This window comes from Aulonocara sp. 'chitande type north' Nkhata Bay, linkage group LG10, assembly GCF_057382095.1.
Source record: "Aulonocara sp. 'chitande type north' Nkhata Bay isolate Kocher_YH1m ecotype deep benthic linkage group LG10, A_spYH_male_GT1.1, whole genome shotgun sequence".
NCBI classification, from domain to species: domain Eukaryota; kingdom Metazoa; phylum Chordata; class Actinopteri; order Cichliformes; family Cichlidae; genus Aulonocara; species Aulonocara sp. 'chitande type north' Nkhata Bay.
The window spans coordinates 2,643,388-2,659,058 of record NC_141353.1 but is presented as its reverse complement, the minus strand read 5'-3'; the positions used below and the strand labels follow the sequence as shown (position 1 = coordinate 2,659,058).

The window sequence follows — 15,671 nt, the reverse complement described above, 5'->3', positions numbered from 1 at the left end:
ATGATTTATTTCCACATTTTATTTAATGAATTGTCTGGCGTTTCACAGACAGGAGGTATTTCACTGAAATGAAAGAAACAATCAAATGTGCTCAAAGAAAAGGAAGCGCCAAGTCAAATTCAAAGAGTGTTCAGTTAGAACAAGAAAAGTACGACACCTGTGCTTGATGTTTGTGTAATGCCATTTTATTGAACTGTACCAGTAGCTGATGCATGCGGAGGATTTTAACGACGCCATGCCAAAAGTTGTGAATTCAAACCTCGTTTATTTGTATATCCCAACAAAACAAACCTTACTTTTATTTAATTCCTGCGCGCATTTTCAGGCTACATCAGAATAGGGAGTAAGTCATCTTGACAATAAGGCTCTTTGGTCATGGTATTCTGCCCTCTGCTGGTGAATATTTTTATTGCAGCACTCAGTTCCTGGTTGATGGGATAACACGCTTTTGGCGACTTTGGCTCAGCACGCAGCATCAACTTTTGAAAGCATGGAATTAGTAGGTTCTTAGTCTGGCAAAGAGGCAATAAGCGAGAATAACAGTGAAAGTCAACTGTGTTGGTTGCAGGTTTTGCCCAAGGCATGACTCTGTAGACTGTCCTACAGGTTTGCTCACAGTAGGCTTGCCAGCTTGCAACCGCCAGCTAAGCTAGCTAACTTGCTTGCTAGCTTCATTGCAATCCAAAATGACTGACTGCTGCGCCGCAGCGAACTGTGATTACCAGCAGCGGGGATCCGAAAAGACCACTCCACTTTTTAGCTTTCCATTGGATCCGGAGCGGTAAGACTTATGCTTATTTCATTGAGATGCAGCTAGAGAAACGAGTCGCTGAGCATGCAGAATAAATGTGTTGGCTACAGGCTGTTAGCACTGGCGTTAGCCTAACATCATGTTGGCTAATAGTGACACAACTCGGTGGAAAATGGCGCAGACTTAACGTTACTCCTGAAAGAAAAGTCCGTGTGAAATAACACTCCGGTCACTCGTTCAGCCTCAGAAACGGACACCGACGTGAAAAACGGCCTTTTGGGAATTTCCTTTAAGTTCAGTCATTTCACACACGCTGAGAAGCCTTAGTTAAAAACTTTTTTTTGTGCTCTATTTAAATCACCATCAGTGCACAGCACTTACCATCCCAGCGGTGCGGCAATATGAGAATGACTCGCGTTAGCTTAGCACAATTAAAACACCTGTAATTAATAATGCTTTTGGTGGTGTTTTGGTTGTTGCTCACAAAGCTGCGCAGTTCCATAGTAATTTTCCATCGCAGCTCATTGTGTAGCGTATAAATATTACAATATTTAAGCAGTGTCCACGTGATCGCCCTGTGAATTAATAGTTATCTCGTCCGTCCTTTTAGCTTTTTGTTGTCGTGAATCATAACTGGCTCTGTTGACCGACTTACAAATAAATTCGAGAATTAATAAGGACTGTGGCTGAGTGACAGATGCACGCTAGCTGACTGAATCAAGGTACAGTGTCTGTGGACAGGAAGTCCTCCATGCCAGAGGAAATACTGCCTACTAGCAGATCATGAGGTCTAAGACATATTTAAAGGAGTTTGCCTTCAGCTTTGGCTTAAGTGTAAATAAGCGCCCATCTGATGTCAAAACAGCTAATAATGCACTACTAAAGCAATTTAGTAGAGATGAAGAATAATAAGGCTGTGTCAGAGGGAAACGAGCGCATGTGAATCAGCCACGGCAGTCATTCACACTTAATTCATTTAATTTGTTCCAGTAGTGCCACCAGTGAGGCAAAGTGCAATTATGCGCTCTGAAGAAATAAAGAATAAAACTGCATTGGCTGTAAGTTTCAGTGTTCATAAAAACACAAGCAGTGCAGTCATAGTTCTGCTTCACAGTGAACAGCGTTGAAGTGAAAGTAAACAGGAGCTGCTTAGGCCAGGTGATCTGAACTGTGCCACATCTACAAGGTGGACCCCAGTTTATTTGTGATCACCTAGCAGCTAGGTGAGCCTGAGCATAGCACGGGAACAGCGCCCAAACACTACACTCCAAATGCTCTTCAGCAGCTGCTGTCCTGCGTTAAGTAATTCATTAATCTATGCGACGTGTGTGTGGGTGTGTGCCACTGCTTCCAGAAATGGCCTCAGTTAAACCACAATGCATAAAATCATGAACCTCATTGTGCCCCTTAAGAGAGCTTTCCAAATACGTGTGTGTGTGTGTGTGTGAGAGAGAGAGAGGCGGGTTTGGGCGCTGTGACAAACTGTTCATTATGCTCACTGTGAGTGAAGTTCATCAGGGGAGTTGGGTGGGTGACGGCCGTGCTTGGATACAGCGCATAATTAAGTACATCCTAAGACATTTCAATGCTTTGAGAACCCAAATGATGTTTGGGGGCTTTTATGGGTTTTTTGTTTCGGCTCGGTGTTTCGCTGGTGTCCGTTTTACTCTGTATTTGTTTGTGCCTCCAACAACTGACACCTTTGTCCTCTTGTGTTTTGCAGCTGCAACCAATGGTTGGAGAACTGTCTTCGTCCAGATTTGGCTTCAGAACCTCCTGAACAGCTGCATAAGCTTTACAGACTTTGTGCAAAGCACTTTGAGCCGTCTATGATCTCTCACCAGGTGAGAAGCGGGTCTGCTGCTCATTGCTCTCAGTTAAGATCAACGAACTAAACAAAAGGCTCTTTTGCAGTAACACCTACTCGGTTTTTAGACTTTTCCATTAGGTGGTAGAACCTGGTACCGGGTACTGTTTTAGTACCTACACAGCCGGGGTTCCAAGCAAGCAGAGGTTTTTGTGCCACCGACAGAATCCAGAGGGATTGTAAGGATGTAGTATGCAAATGATGTCACAGGGCTTTCAGCCCCACCCACACTGAGGTGACACTCGGTGTGGGGCGAGTAGGTGCTAGTAGAGAATTCCAGTTCATTAGGTACACGTGGGCAGCCTGATATCATACAACAGGAGATTAAAAATCCCCATGTTTGTGCAGCTTATTGATGTCAAACACAAGTGCTTTTTTGCAAGCACATCTGTGCAATCAGCATAATGCAACTTAATAAAACTATAAAAGATTCTTCAGTTTTATCAACACCACTCAAACTATAAGTGCAAAAATCTGCTTTGTTTACAAATGTCAGATCATTTTGATTTCTTTGTTATAATCCCCTGTATTGACATTTTGATAGTAGAGAAATGCATCAGTGTGATGCTTCATATTTTTGTTTGTGTGCATGTTTGTTTTGTCAGAGTTCATCCAGTTGTGTGTTAAAGGAAGATGCTGTTCCAACAATATTTGACGTCACAAGGCCTGCGAACAATCAGTCGACCTACAGCAGGAAGCGAGCCAGAGATCCTGTAAGTGTCTGTCCAGGTCTTTGAATTGCTCTTGTTGGAATGTTTTTTAAATCAAACATTAACATCCTAAAAATGTTTAATTATCCATTTCACCAAACTAGTCAGAAGAGGATGATACTGCTGTGAAAAAGACAAAAGGTACAGTAACTGCTTCGATTCATTTTTTCGTGTATTTTAACGAATGTGCTCGTGTTGTAAACGCTGACGGACTGAATAAGTGTTTTTGAAATCAGTATGTCTTCTCATGCTTAAGAAAACACAGCCGCAGAAGTAACGGAGGAGACGAAAGAAGAGAGCGGATGTGGAGAGAACAGCGCAGCAAGTGAACTGCAAAAAGAAAACCAAACCCAAGAGGATGCAGCCACCTCCAAAGCAAAAGAGACTCTGAAAGTCTACTTTAAGGAAATCCTGGCATTGACGGGATTCAGCATCAACGGTGCAAACATCAATGCCGACGAGCCGATCGGAGGCGCGAGGGGTCAGCGGGCGCTCAGTCAGGTCTGTTTGGAAAAGATCGACAAGAAAGAGATCCTGCAGTTCAGCGAAGGTCTGATGCGAGAGGAGATCCAGAACAGCCTCAGGCTGGCAAGGTTCTTCTCCATTCTGCTTCAGGATGTGACCAAGATAGAAGGAAAGGAGCAGATCCCGGTGTTCATCAGGTCCGTCACAGTAGCTGGGTTTCCACAAAAGCACCTCGTCGGGTTCTTGCCGTGCGACATGGATGGAGAGAATCTGTTTTACATGCTCCTGTCTGAGCTGCGAAACAAGTGGGGGCTCAGAATGGAGCACTGCAGAGGACTCACTTATCTCGTTACAGGTAGCATGTGTCAGAAAATGCGAGATCTCACTTGCCGAATTCTGCAGGAGTTTCCACAAGTCGTGCTGTCGCCAAGCGACCCGTACGCTTTCAACATATGGATCATTCGCTGCATGCCCGTGCCCTCCATCCAGACGGTTGCAGACACTGTAGAGGAAGTGGCCTCGTTACTCAGGAGAACACCAGAGCTGTGCAAGCGACTGGAGGGAAAGATCCAGATGACATACGGGCACATAAAAGGGGAAGTGGACAGGATCAAGGCAGCTATTAGTGGGAACTGGGAATACGGCACTGATGGCTTCCAGACCATGCTAGATATTCTTGAGCCATTCCTGAACTGCATCAATGAGATCATTTCAAAGGTAGATGAAGACACTGCTGAGCAGATGGCCAAGCTCAAGCCCATTTTGAAGAATTTCAATTTCATTATGACACTCGTTGTTCTGAAGAACACCCTCTGCTGTGTGAGCATACTCAACTCAAGTCTCAGGGGAATAATTAGCATCAGCAGTACTTTGCAGTACACAATTTCCAATGCCTTAAAGTTGGTAAGCAAATACCAACAAGAGCTTGCAATATTCCACAGGAAATGGTTTTCAGACGCAGTCGGTCGAGCGAAGAAGCTGGGAGTGGAGGTCACCAAACCGGAGATGGCTCAAGGGGACGCCACCGAGACGCCGCTGGAAGACTTTTACAGAGAAACTCTGAGCCGGCCCATCTTGCAGTACCTCGTCGCAGAGGTGAAGAGAGTGTTCAGCACAGAGATGGTGAGGATTCTCAGATGGCTCTCGTTGGTGCCGTCTTACATGGCCGACCATAATTTCAGCATCCGCAGGGATAAAGTAGCAGACGCCAACTTGAACAACCTCGCGCGGCCTGACACGTTCTACGAAGAGCTCGGCTGCTGGGAAGTGAAGTGGAGGCACGCGAGCAAGCGCAGGATTCTTCCAACCACGGTCTTTGCTACCCTCAAGATTCCAGATATCGGATTTTACCCGAACGTGCAGAGCTTGCTGAGGGTCTTGGGAACTGTTCCCTGCGTAAACGCGGAGGCAGACGTGTATGGTCAATACCACATGGTGCTGGAGCGCTGCCACTCGTACCTGACAGCCACGCCAGATGATCAAAGACAGTGCAGCATGGCGTACGTCTACGTTAACCAGGACGTGCACTTCAGTGTTGAACAAATGGTGGATTCGTATGTCCAGAAGCACCCAGACATCCTACTGATGCTGAAAATGGTGAGTTGATAAGCTGAGCAAATTTCATATCTGACTTTAATCAGTGGTGATCGTTTATTTATCCTGACATGACGTCACATTGGTGCCTGTTTGTGTTACAGGATGATGATACAAAAGAGAAGCCTCCACAAGGTGAGATTATGAAAAAGCAAATCATGAAATAATTTTCTGCTTGTTGTTCACACATTATTTATCAGCCATTGAATATAGTTAAATGCAGCTGTATATAGGAAAAGTGCTCATTGTGCACAATGTAAGTAAGTAAGTGGTCCTGTAACAGAAGTCAACTAAACAGAACTTTATTCACAACAAAATACGGTCAGCATGGTTGGCCTCTGCACTTGAACCAGCTCCATGCTCGGCCTCCTCCAAGAAACTACTGCAACGTACACGAGTCACTGACTCAACAATGTAAGCCAAATATGCACACCATCATTTAGAGAAGCGGTCCCTAACCACCGGGTCACGGACCGGTACCGGGCTGCGAGAGTTGTGGCTCAGGTGTGAAATTTATGGTTTTCAGGGTTTTTATCATTAACTCGCTTTCCCTGGGTCTTTTCCCCTGGTGTAGTTGTCTTATTTAAGAAATATTTACACGTTACCATAGCGTCCAGAGAGCATTAAGGGGCAGAGAGGAGGACGTTACTCTCAGTGTTGTTGGTGCATTTCAGGAGGGCGCTGCTAATAAAGTTACACAATTACACACTGAATTCGCATTTATTATTATATTTACAAAATACCAGCGTTTTTGTCTTGTTGTATCATTTTATTTTGTTGTATTTATCCGCGACACCTTAAAGGCCGGTCCGTGAAAATATTGACCGACATTAAACTGGTCCGTAGCACAAAGAAAGGTTGCTGGTTTAGAGTATAGAGTAATCTCATTATGTAATAAAACAAATTAACCACATTAAATCAACTGTTTGCTATTTAACTTTGGTGACTCCAAATAGGCCTGTTCGATATGATGATATGTATCTGATGACGATATAAAAACATCGTTTCATATCACGCTATCGTTTGTTTCATGGTGTCACAAAATAAACTATTTATGGCAATATTTTATCGTTTTGATGGTCACTGCAGCAGCTATATTAATTTCTTAAAGTTCTCTCTTTCTCTTATATTTAAAATAACCACACTACGGCCGGACAAGCGACTGTTTTTATGTGTTGTCGTTAGCAACAACGACGATAAACCCAGCGTGTGGCTCTGCCGTCCCCTTGTTTATTTTCCACATAAACCTTTCACAATAAAGCTGAAGATCCTGTTGAGTCTTTTCAAAATAAACTAAAATGATGACAAACGGAAAAACCAGTCAAAACAAACCAGGACCTTATTCCTAAACGAGGGGCTGCCTCTGTAGCACGGACATGGGTTGGTTATGAAAAGTCTGACACGGACCAGAAAACTGTACTCTGCAAATTATGCAGGAAGCCGGCCCCCACCTCAGACTCAAACACAGCAAACCTCTTCAACCACCTATGCAGGAATCACGTGAAAGAGTGTGGAGAGAGTTTACGGACGAGAAGCAAAAAAAAGAGCCGTCAGGTGCTCCAGATAACCTCAGACTCAAACGTTAGAGCACGCTTTTTCCCCGCAGCACGCCGTGTAATAAAGACTCACAAAGAAAATGGCTGTTAAAACTATGCTTTTTCAGACATAAGTTTGTATGCTCGACGCCAGGTACATGATGCCCAGCTGAAAACACTTCATGCAAGTCGAGTGTAAAAAAAAAAAAAAAAAAAATTAAAATTTTTGTGATTATTTATCGTCGTTGGGACGATAAATGTCTTATATCAGGATGTAAAAAATTAGGTCATATCGCACAGCCCTAACTCCAAACTAACTCAATGAGGTTGAAGTGTAAAACTTTACTCCGATTACATTCATTTATATTTCAAATTCAAATTTTCAAAATCAAATCAGAAACATTGTTCCTGTTGTTTCAGTGACTTCCTTTGGAAACCACGCAGAGAAGGACACTGAGGAAGAACTGCAGCTCATAAACCTGGAGATGGATCCAGACAGGCTTGTGGAGATGAAATGTGCAGAAACCGACAGAGAAGCTCTGAAGTCGGCGCTACAGGCTGCAGTGACCTCTGCATACAGCAGCCAAAGCAGGCTCCACGGTGACGCCTGTCCTCCTCAGGATGGAGAAGTCGAGTACGTGACCAAGTCTGAAATGAAAGAAGTTCTCAGTGTGTGCGAGAACGTTGTCAGGGAGGGAATCATCATGGAGGTGGGGAGCTCGTTCTTTTCCTTGTTTATTGACCGCGTTGTGAAGCTGGGCGAGAGAGACTATCTTCCGCTCTTTCTGCGGTTTGTGGACAGTTTCGATGTCATGCGCTTAGAGCTGATGGGATTCCTCGAGGCGGATCTGGAATGCGATGTCATGGTACAGCGTCTTATGGGAATAGTCACCATGGAGTGGCATCTCGATTTGAAAAATTGCAGAGGTCAAGCGTACCTGGGCTCTGGTGATGTTTCCTACAAGCTGAAAGCCTTTGCTTGCAAAGTGCAAGAGAAGTATCCTCTGGCTATAAGCACACACTGCTCCTGCTATTCTTTCAACACGTGGTGGTCAAAATCCATCCCAGTGCCTGCTGTTAAAAGAGCCCTGGATACATTTGAAGAGGTGTTGATGTTTTTTGGCAGTAGCGTTGCTCTAGAAAAGCAGCTCGACCACGTGATAGACTTTGGTCTCAGAGAGAGCTACGAAAAAGTCCAGGAGTTGCAGGGCAAGTTCTGTTCCTGTTGGCAAGAGAAGCACGACTCTTACGAGGTGTTTGTGCAGATGCTGGAGCCTCTGGTCGAATGTCTGGAGAAGGTCAAAAACAACCCACAGAGATGGAAAGCGTCTGTATCGGAACTAGCTGGAGCACTTCTCCACAAGGTCATGGAGTTTGATTTCATCATCGCCATGGTGGTGCTGAAGAACGCGTCCTCTTTTACCAGAGAGCTGAGTGCTGGTATCCAGAAGGACCAGTTCACTGCTGCATCCCAGCTTTGTCAGATCAGCGGTATTGTGGCCACTCTGAACCGAGTGAAAACAAACATGAAGGTGTTTCACCAGAACTGGTTCGACGAGGCCTGTGCGATGGCACAGAGTCTGAGAGTGCAGATTGAAGTGCCTGAGAACTCTTTACCACGGGACAGCATGATAAAGCCGGTCGGTTATTATAAAGATGGCCTAAGCGTGCCACTGGTAGACAACCTGATCAATACTGTGAAGGATCATTTCTCAGAAGACCACAAAGAAGCTCTGAACTTCCTGTCCCTGGTCCCGTGCTCGGTCACAGTGAGTTACGTGTTTGAGAGCTTGAAATCAAAGCCGCCCCTCTACAGCAGCGATCTGCCCGACGCTGACAACTTCTTCACCGAGCTGTGCTGTTGGAGAGTGACGTGGAAGACCAAAGTGGCGTCCGTGACCATCCCGAGCTCCATATTTCACACGTTACGCCTGCCGCTCATGCAGTACTTTGGGAACATCAACACACTGCTGAGGATTATGTCGGTGCTGCCCAGCACAGCGCTGGAGGACTGCGGCGTTGTAATGCGCCACAAGAAGTTCCAAGAGTACCTGAGGGATACGAATCCCAAAGATAGGTCGCTGTGCTTGGCTCTGCTGCAGGTGGGCACGGACTTCAGCAGAGACTTGGACCGCATGGTGACCCAGTGTTTGAAGGTTACGCCACAAGCCTTGGAGGGTATCTGTCTGGTATGTGCTTCTGTTTTTTTAATAGAGTTTGTTTTATTTTGGGTTTCTTTAATGAACACTGGAATAATATACCTCGGTATTCTTACAGGATAAGGAATCCAAGAGCTTCAACAAGAACACTGAAAATAATATGGAAGGTACGGTTGCTGTGAGACATTATGGGGTTTTTTTTGCCATGTTTCTAATACTTGTCAAAGTCACTGTGTTGTTGTTTTTTTCTCGTTTATTAGTTGAATACATAAAGGTGGAGGCTGAGGAGCTCCAAATCCCCCAATCTCCAGACAAGATGGAGGAGCCCGAGCTGAAACTGGCAGATGAGAATGGGAGCAAAGGTGATAATCGTCAGAGTCTGGCAACACTTTTCCGGCTGGCTGCACTACTGGGGAAAAAGAATAGCACTCTTTGTGAGCTCTCAGAAGAAGACCAAGAACTTTTTGTCCAGGAATTAAGGATGTGTCACTGGTTTGGATGTGAGGGAAAAAACACATCTTCTATAGGCAGTGACGAAATGGTGAAGCTCCTCATGAATGGAATCAGAGACGTCATACTGAAAGAAATACAGGAGTCTCCTTTCTTCTCGCTCATCACAGACAAGGCTGTTAAAATTGGTGACAAGACCCATCTACCTGTTTTTGTGAGGTACGTTGGAGAGTCGGCTCCAAAAGTCGAGCTCCTGGGCTTTCTGCCGTTCGATGAAAACTGCCATGTTGATAGACAAGCGAACAACCTTGCAAAGATTCTCACGGAAGACTGGAGCTTGCCTATGTCGCAGTGCCGGGGGCAGGCATTCATGCAGCTGGGCCCAGGTTATCAAAGCTTGAAGAAAATGTCTTTGGAATTCCTCAGGAGCTACCCGCTTTGTGTTGTGACACCCAGTGAGTCTTGTGGCCTTGCCCATTGGCTGGCGAGAAGTGTGCCTTGCTCATCGGTTGCAAAAATGCTGGATGTTACAGAAGACCTGCTGCTGTTCTTTGATGAGTCTCCGAGTTTGGAAAGACAGTTGGCACAGGCTATCGACGGGCTTTTAAATATGCCGAGGGAGGCCCTGGAGGAAATTCCAGAAACCTGTTGTTCGAGGTGGAAAAAGAGGGAGGACTTCTTTGACATACTCGCTGACACATTAGAGGGTGTTCTTAGCTGCCTAGACGCTGTGAGCTCTACTGCCACAGGTGCCAAATCAATGCATGCGCAAGTTTTGTCTACTGCTCTGAGAAATATGGATTACATCGTCACCCTTGTAATACTGAAGAACGCGTGCGCTCCTCTTCGTAACTGTAGCACTGTTTTTCGCTGTGGAAACCCTGCTGATATTCTCTGTGAAGTGGAAAAAATCCCCTCCGTCATAGAGATTCTCAACAAAATGTTAGAAAATGTTAGCGCTATGCACTCCACTTGGTTTGAGCAAGCATTCCAGCTGGCGACCAGGGTCGCTCCGGAGCAAGTGTGCTTCTCAGAGGAAGCCAACAGCTATGAATCACCGGAAATATATTACAGAGAAAATCTCAGCATCCCTCTTCTGCAAAGTCTAATTGATGAAATGAAGTACAGCTTCTCAGACAGCCACCTAAAGGCTCTGTCAGTCCTGTCGTTGCTGCCTTCTTGCAATCCACAGCCTGTATTGTCCGAGTCCACATACAAGCCTTTCAGTCTCTACCTTACAGATCTACCCGAGCCCGAAGTTGCCGAACAAGAGCTCAACACCTGGGCAGCCATGTGGAGGGAGAACTACCAAGATGTTGCTCTTCCAACATCCATCGCTGAAACGCTAGTCCACCCCGAGTCCAAGAGCCATCCAACTGTTACCTTACTGCTTAGGCTAGTAGCTGTCCTGCCTAGTGTCAGTATGGAGTGTGATCTGATGAAGACCACCCTGAATTCGATGAGGGACCTGTTGAGAAACACTGTATGCAAAGGAAGCAAAACAGATCATGTGATGCTCCTCTCTCACTGCACAACACTAACGAGGCTGCCAGAGGTCATTGAGAAGTGCGTGGAGGTTGATCCAGAGAGCAGCCCATGCCTGTCCCAGGTAACTTTAATACACTCTTCATTTTGATTAACTAGCTCTGCCGTTAATTCATCCCACCAAGTGTTCAAGTCAAGACTCTTTGCCAGTTTGGAAAAAGCTGCTATTTTATAGCTCAAACGACTAATGCAGCCATAGCTGCCATAGCTGCATTAGTCAAACAAACAAACTGCAAACAACAAACAACTCACATGGTTGTACATTTATTTTCAGGTAATGGAATTTCTGCAAAAACACAGGCTGGACAGCGGTAAGTGCTTTATTGGCAACAAAATATCGGTAGAGTAGTTCTAACAGACACCAAGAGTAGAAATTTGTGTGTGTGTGTTAATTAATATTTGAATACATTTGTTATCTTTTAAATAGCCGCCATTGAAAGAAAACCAGCAGCCCCAACAGAGTCAGATGGCTCCAGTGTAGCAGAGAAAGCCAAAGACGGTGAGGTGAAATCCGCCGAGGATGACGTGATACCGGAGATGGTTCCAGGACCGAGAACAGCCGTGTCCTTCTACGAACCCCAGCTACGTGAAGAAATCCTCAAGGAACTCTGGGACTCTCAGTTCTTCACAGTTATAACTGAGCAATCAGTTGCAATTGACGGTGAGCTCTATGTCCCGTTGTGCATCAGGTACTTGAACAAAGAGGACATCCAGTGTGAGGAAACGCTGGCCTTTATCCCCTTTAGCGAAGACCCAGCCACCCTTGCGAATGCTATCGAAAACGCCCTGTCGGAGAAGTGGGGGCTCAACATGGAGTACTGTAGAGGTCAGGCCTCGCTGAGTGTTGGTGAAGTGGGAGCTCAGATGAGGGCTGTAAGTTTAGCGATAGCTAAGAAATACCCGCATGCCATTAGAACTGTCAGCTCTGCTTTGTCTCTCAACGTGTGGCTCGCTAGGTCTTGTCCCGCCGAAGAGGCAGCCGATGGAGCGGTTCTCATCGGTAAGCTGTTGCATTGGCTCACAGAAGACGCGAAACGCCAGAACAAGCTGGAAGACGTGATCATTCAAGTGTTCCGGCGCGATGAGGGAAAGGGCAACGAGTTGAGGGACAGGCTCATGAAGAACTGGGAGAAGAGTCACGACATGCACGAGGTGATTGTAGATATCCTAGAAGCAATCATGCTGTGCTTGAATGAGCTGAAAGTGGAGGGCAGTACTTCAAACCAGCAACAAGCATCTCAGTTCTTTGACACAATCAGAAACTTTGAGTTCATTCTGTCAACGGTGGTGCAGAAGAACGTCTTGGTTGTTACAAAAAAGCTAAGCCAGTCGCTTCAGGGCAAACCCTTAGATATGTTGCTCGCCGTGAACAACTTGCCTGATGTCAAAGCATCCCTCAGTAAACTGAAGAGTGATCTTGACAGCCATCACAAAGTGTGGTTTGAGGAAGCTGTTGCCCTGGCGTCTAAACTCCACGTTACGATGTTGCATTCAGCGCTCCTCGAGCCGTTGAGCGAGTTTTACAAAGAATCTTTAAGCATGAAAATTGTAGAGCATTCAATAGCAGAAATCGATGACCTCTTTGCAGAAAAGGTGTTGGATACCTTAAGGTGTCTGGAGATTGTGCCTTACGCAATGTCCAAAGTAGAAACCAGCATTCTTAGTGGTCTTGTGTTCCGCCTGTACAAGGAGGACCTGCCAGATCAGGCCTCCCTTCACTCTGAGATTAAGTCATGGAAGGAGAAATGGCTGGATCCTCTGGCAGGCTATCTTCCAACTACTGTGCTCGACACACTCAAGACGTCACACATTAGAAGTTTCAGCAACATTGAAACTCTCCTCCGACTTCAGGTCATCTTACCGTTTTCAAGGAGGGAGAGCAACTTCAGGCAGGGAAGGAGGAGTTTACAGGAGTTTTGTGAACAGGAAAAGAGATCCCTCGCTGAGCTGCATCCTCTGTAGCGGCTAGCACATTTGAGCAGTGAGAGTCAGTGCGATGTCACCCCCTACCATACTGAAGAACTCGACACAGGTGGAGGTCCCAAGATCTGAACTCAATATTGCTGTGTACATTTATCGATCCGAATTCTTTGAGATTCCCTTTGGTTATAATCATGCAATGTCCTATCTTATGCTTTTTTGGTTTGTTTTTATTCTGTAGTTTGTACAGCTGTACTGCCAAGTGGGACCAGTGTCTTGGCAAAAAAATCAAGAAAACAAATGATGCTCCACTGACAGTTATCAATGCTTGTGTGCCTTGATGCAAAACTAATAATTCACCCCACCAAATCATAACACGGATGTTTAAAGACGTCCCATTGGCATTCAAAAATACTTGTTTTTTGGGTTTGTTTGTTTTTCATTATCAGAAATGACTATACTGATTTTTGTGTCACTGTTATCAGTTGATTCTAATGATTAAATTGCACCCTTGCATTTTACTGGGCACAAATAGAAATGGTTAGCTCCATCATATCTGTTTCCTGTCTCTTTGCAGGAATGAATTTGCTGTAAACTTATCTTTGAAAGAATGTTTCCTTAATAGGAAAACCTTCATATATATTTGTCAAAAAAGTAATAAAATGCTCCAAAAAGATGCTTTGGGTCTTGGACTTGTGGTTTCCTGTCTTTGTACATGAGGTAAGAACTGCTTTAAGCCTGTTGCCATATCAGTGTGTTAACACAAGATGGCGCAATGGGGCCATCAGAAATACTTGACTGGTATGAAGTGACTGATGAATGCTGGGATGTGTGGGGTTGATTATAATGTGTATGTTTTCTTCTGAGCCAGGTTTTATAATAACTGCGTTCTTCCTGAAGCTACTTGATGATACATCCATGATTGCTAAATGCTGGTCAGACTGTTGTATTCAGTGGAGCGTGACTTGCATGATTCACTTACTGATCAACAAGGATGTGGGTTTAAAGGGAGGTTTGTTATTAAGGTCATACAACCACTAAGTTATCTGTGGACAGCAGGTAAATGTGTGTTACACAATTTCTGTTTGTCCTCCAGCTATGAGTAAAAGCACTGCAACGCTCGGCATGTAAGAGACTGCCGGCTACTTTCCGCTAGTGATGCAAATCGGCGCTCTTTGCCTGCATTGTTACAACTACGCTTTGGTTAATGTGTGATGCTTTCAGTGTAGATGCATTGTGTAGGTCTGCTGCAGGGCATTGTCTGACTTTCTTGTCAATTATTTGCTATTAATTCCAACATGGTGAAGAAGCAAAAATTAAAAAAAAAACCCTGCCGCGCTGAAAATTGAAGAAACAAGGTTATGTAGCTGTTAGCATTTAAGACTTTGTTTGAGCAGTAGGTTAATACTTTCTGTCTGGCTGTTGGAACAATGGCAATATTGTTGCTCCACATTATAAACTAAATTTAAAGTGGCGTTGCACAATATTTTAATTTCCTCTGGGTTATTCCAAGTCTTCCTGGGAACCTGCTTATTTACTGACAGAATCTATACCGACAAACACCAGAGCTTGTTTCAGATCTGATCAGATTTTCAGTTTGTGTTTTGATTTGACTAAATGACTTCTGTGACAAAGTGGCTACATTTCCAGGTTTCGTGACTTATTGAAACACGTTTGCTGACATGAAAAGCTTCTATCATCTAACATTTTTTTTAAATAGTCATGTATTCTTCCTATGAGCAGGAACAGCACGTCTCCCTGACAATGGCCCAATTGTCGGTGCCCAGCTCGGTGTGTAAGGAGGCTCTCTGTCCCCTCTCAGCTGCTGATTCTGCCTCTGCTGTGGGCCACCAGCCACAGGGTTTGAGGGCCTCGCTGCAGCAGCACGTATATATGCTGTTTTGCAATAACTCTCCACACTCCCCTGTGAGCTGTACACCTCCTACAAGCTGCGCTTTATTTATTTACATGCTGGATGTGGAGCTGGACGCTGTTACTCTCAGGTGTGGCCCGTATGTTTGAGCATAAAGAGCACATCCTATTGCCTTAATTGACCCGTGGACCGGGTTTCCTGCTGGAAGTCAGGGTTCTGCGCTGATGTAAGATCCGTGACACTCTGTAATTATGTCCATACACAGAAAGGATTTAACTGCACTCTGGGGGGAAAGACAGAGGGCTTAAGTGGATTTTATTTCAAGGTTCCCTTTCAGGGAAAATTGGCAGCAGGGGCAAGAATTCAGATCCTTCTTGTACTAAGAGCAAAACTTTTGGTTTGAATTATTCAGATGTCAGCTTATTGATTTTATTTTTCAAGAACACTTCATCTGTACTTGCCATTGTAAAACTATATTGTTTGAGACAGTAAGTCATATGTGGAGGATTGTACTTGAGTGTGCTCCTTTACCAGCAAGTTGTAGAAGACATCCTCTGATCATGAATAATGATTCTATGCTCACAAGCTTCATTTGTGTCTCTGAAGTGACCCGTGTCAGGTCGGCTCGCTTCCTGAACCTGCGCAAAGCGCGACTTGGTGTTTGCCCTGAACCGTTTCCGCAGAGCAACGGGCACACAACTCGCAATTTCAAATTCTTTTGTATTCCTTGAAGAAGTTGGCTTTGATCATTTATAAGGATGCTCTGGTGCTCTCACGCCTCCATCAACCACAATCTAAAGGGG

The 15,671-nt window shown here is 44.9% G+C and overlaps 1 protein-coding gene across 1 annotated transcript; it reads left to right on the top strand.

Annotated features, from left to right (window-relative positions):
• The first annotated feature begins 371 nt into the window (after positions 1-371).
• LOC147320005 (uncharacterized) lies at positions 372-13,669 on the top strand. Its single transcript, XM_086307792.1, has 11 exons — positions 372-781; positions 2,475-2,595; positions 3,224-3,331; positions 3,433-3,469; positions 3,585-5,389; positions 5,491-5,521; positions 7,342-9,110; positions 9,199-9,247; positions 9,341-11,139; positions 11,350-11,386; positions 11,503-13,669. The coding sequence occupies exons 1-11, from the start codon at positions 687-689 to the stop codon at positions 13,035-13,037; spliced, it is 7,386 nt and encodes a 2,461-aa protein (XP_086163918.1). The 5' UTR covers positions 372-686; the 3' UTR covers positions 13,038-13,669.
• The last annotated feature ends 2,002 nt before the right edge of the window (positions 13,670-15,671 follow it).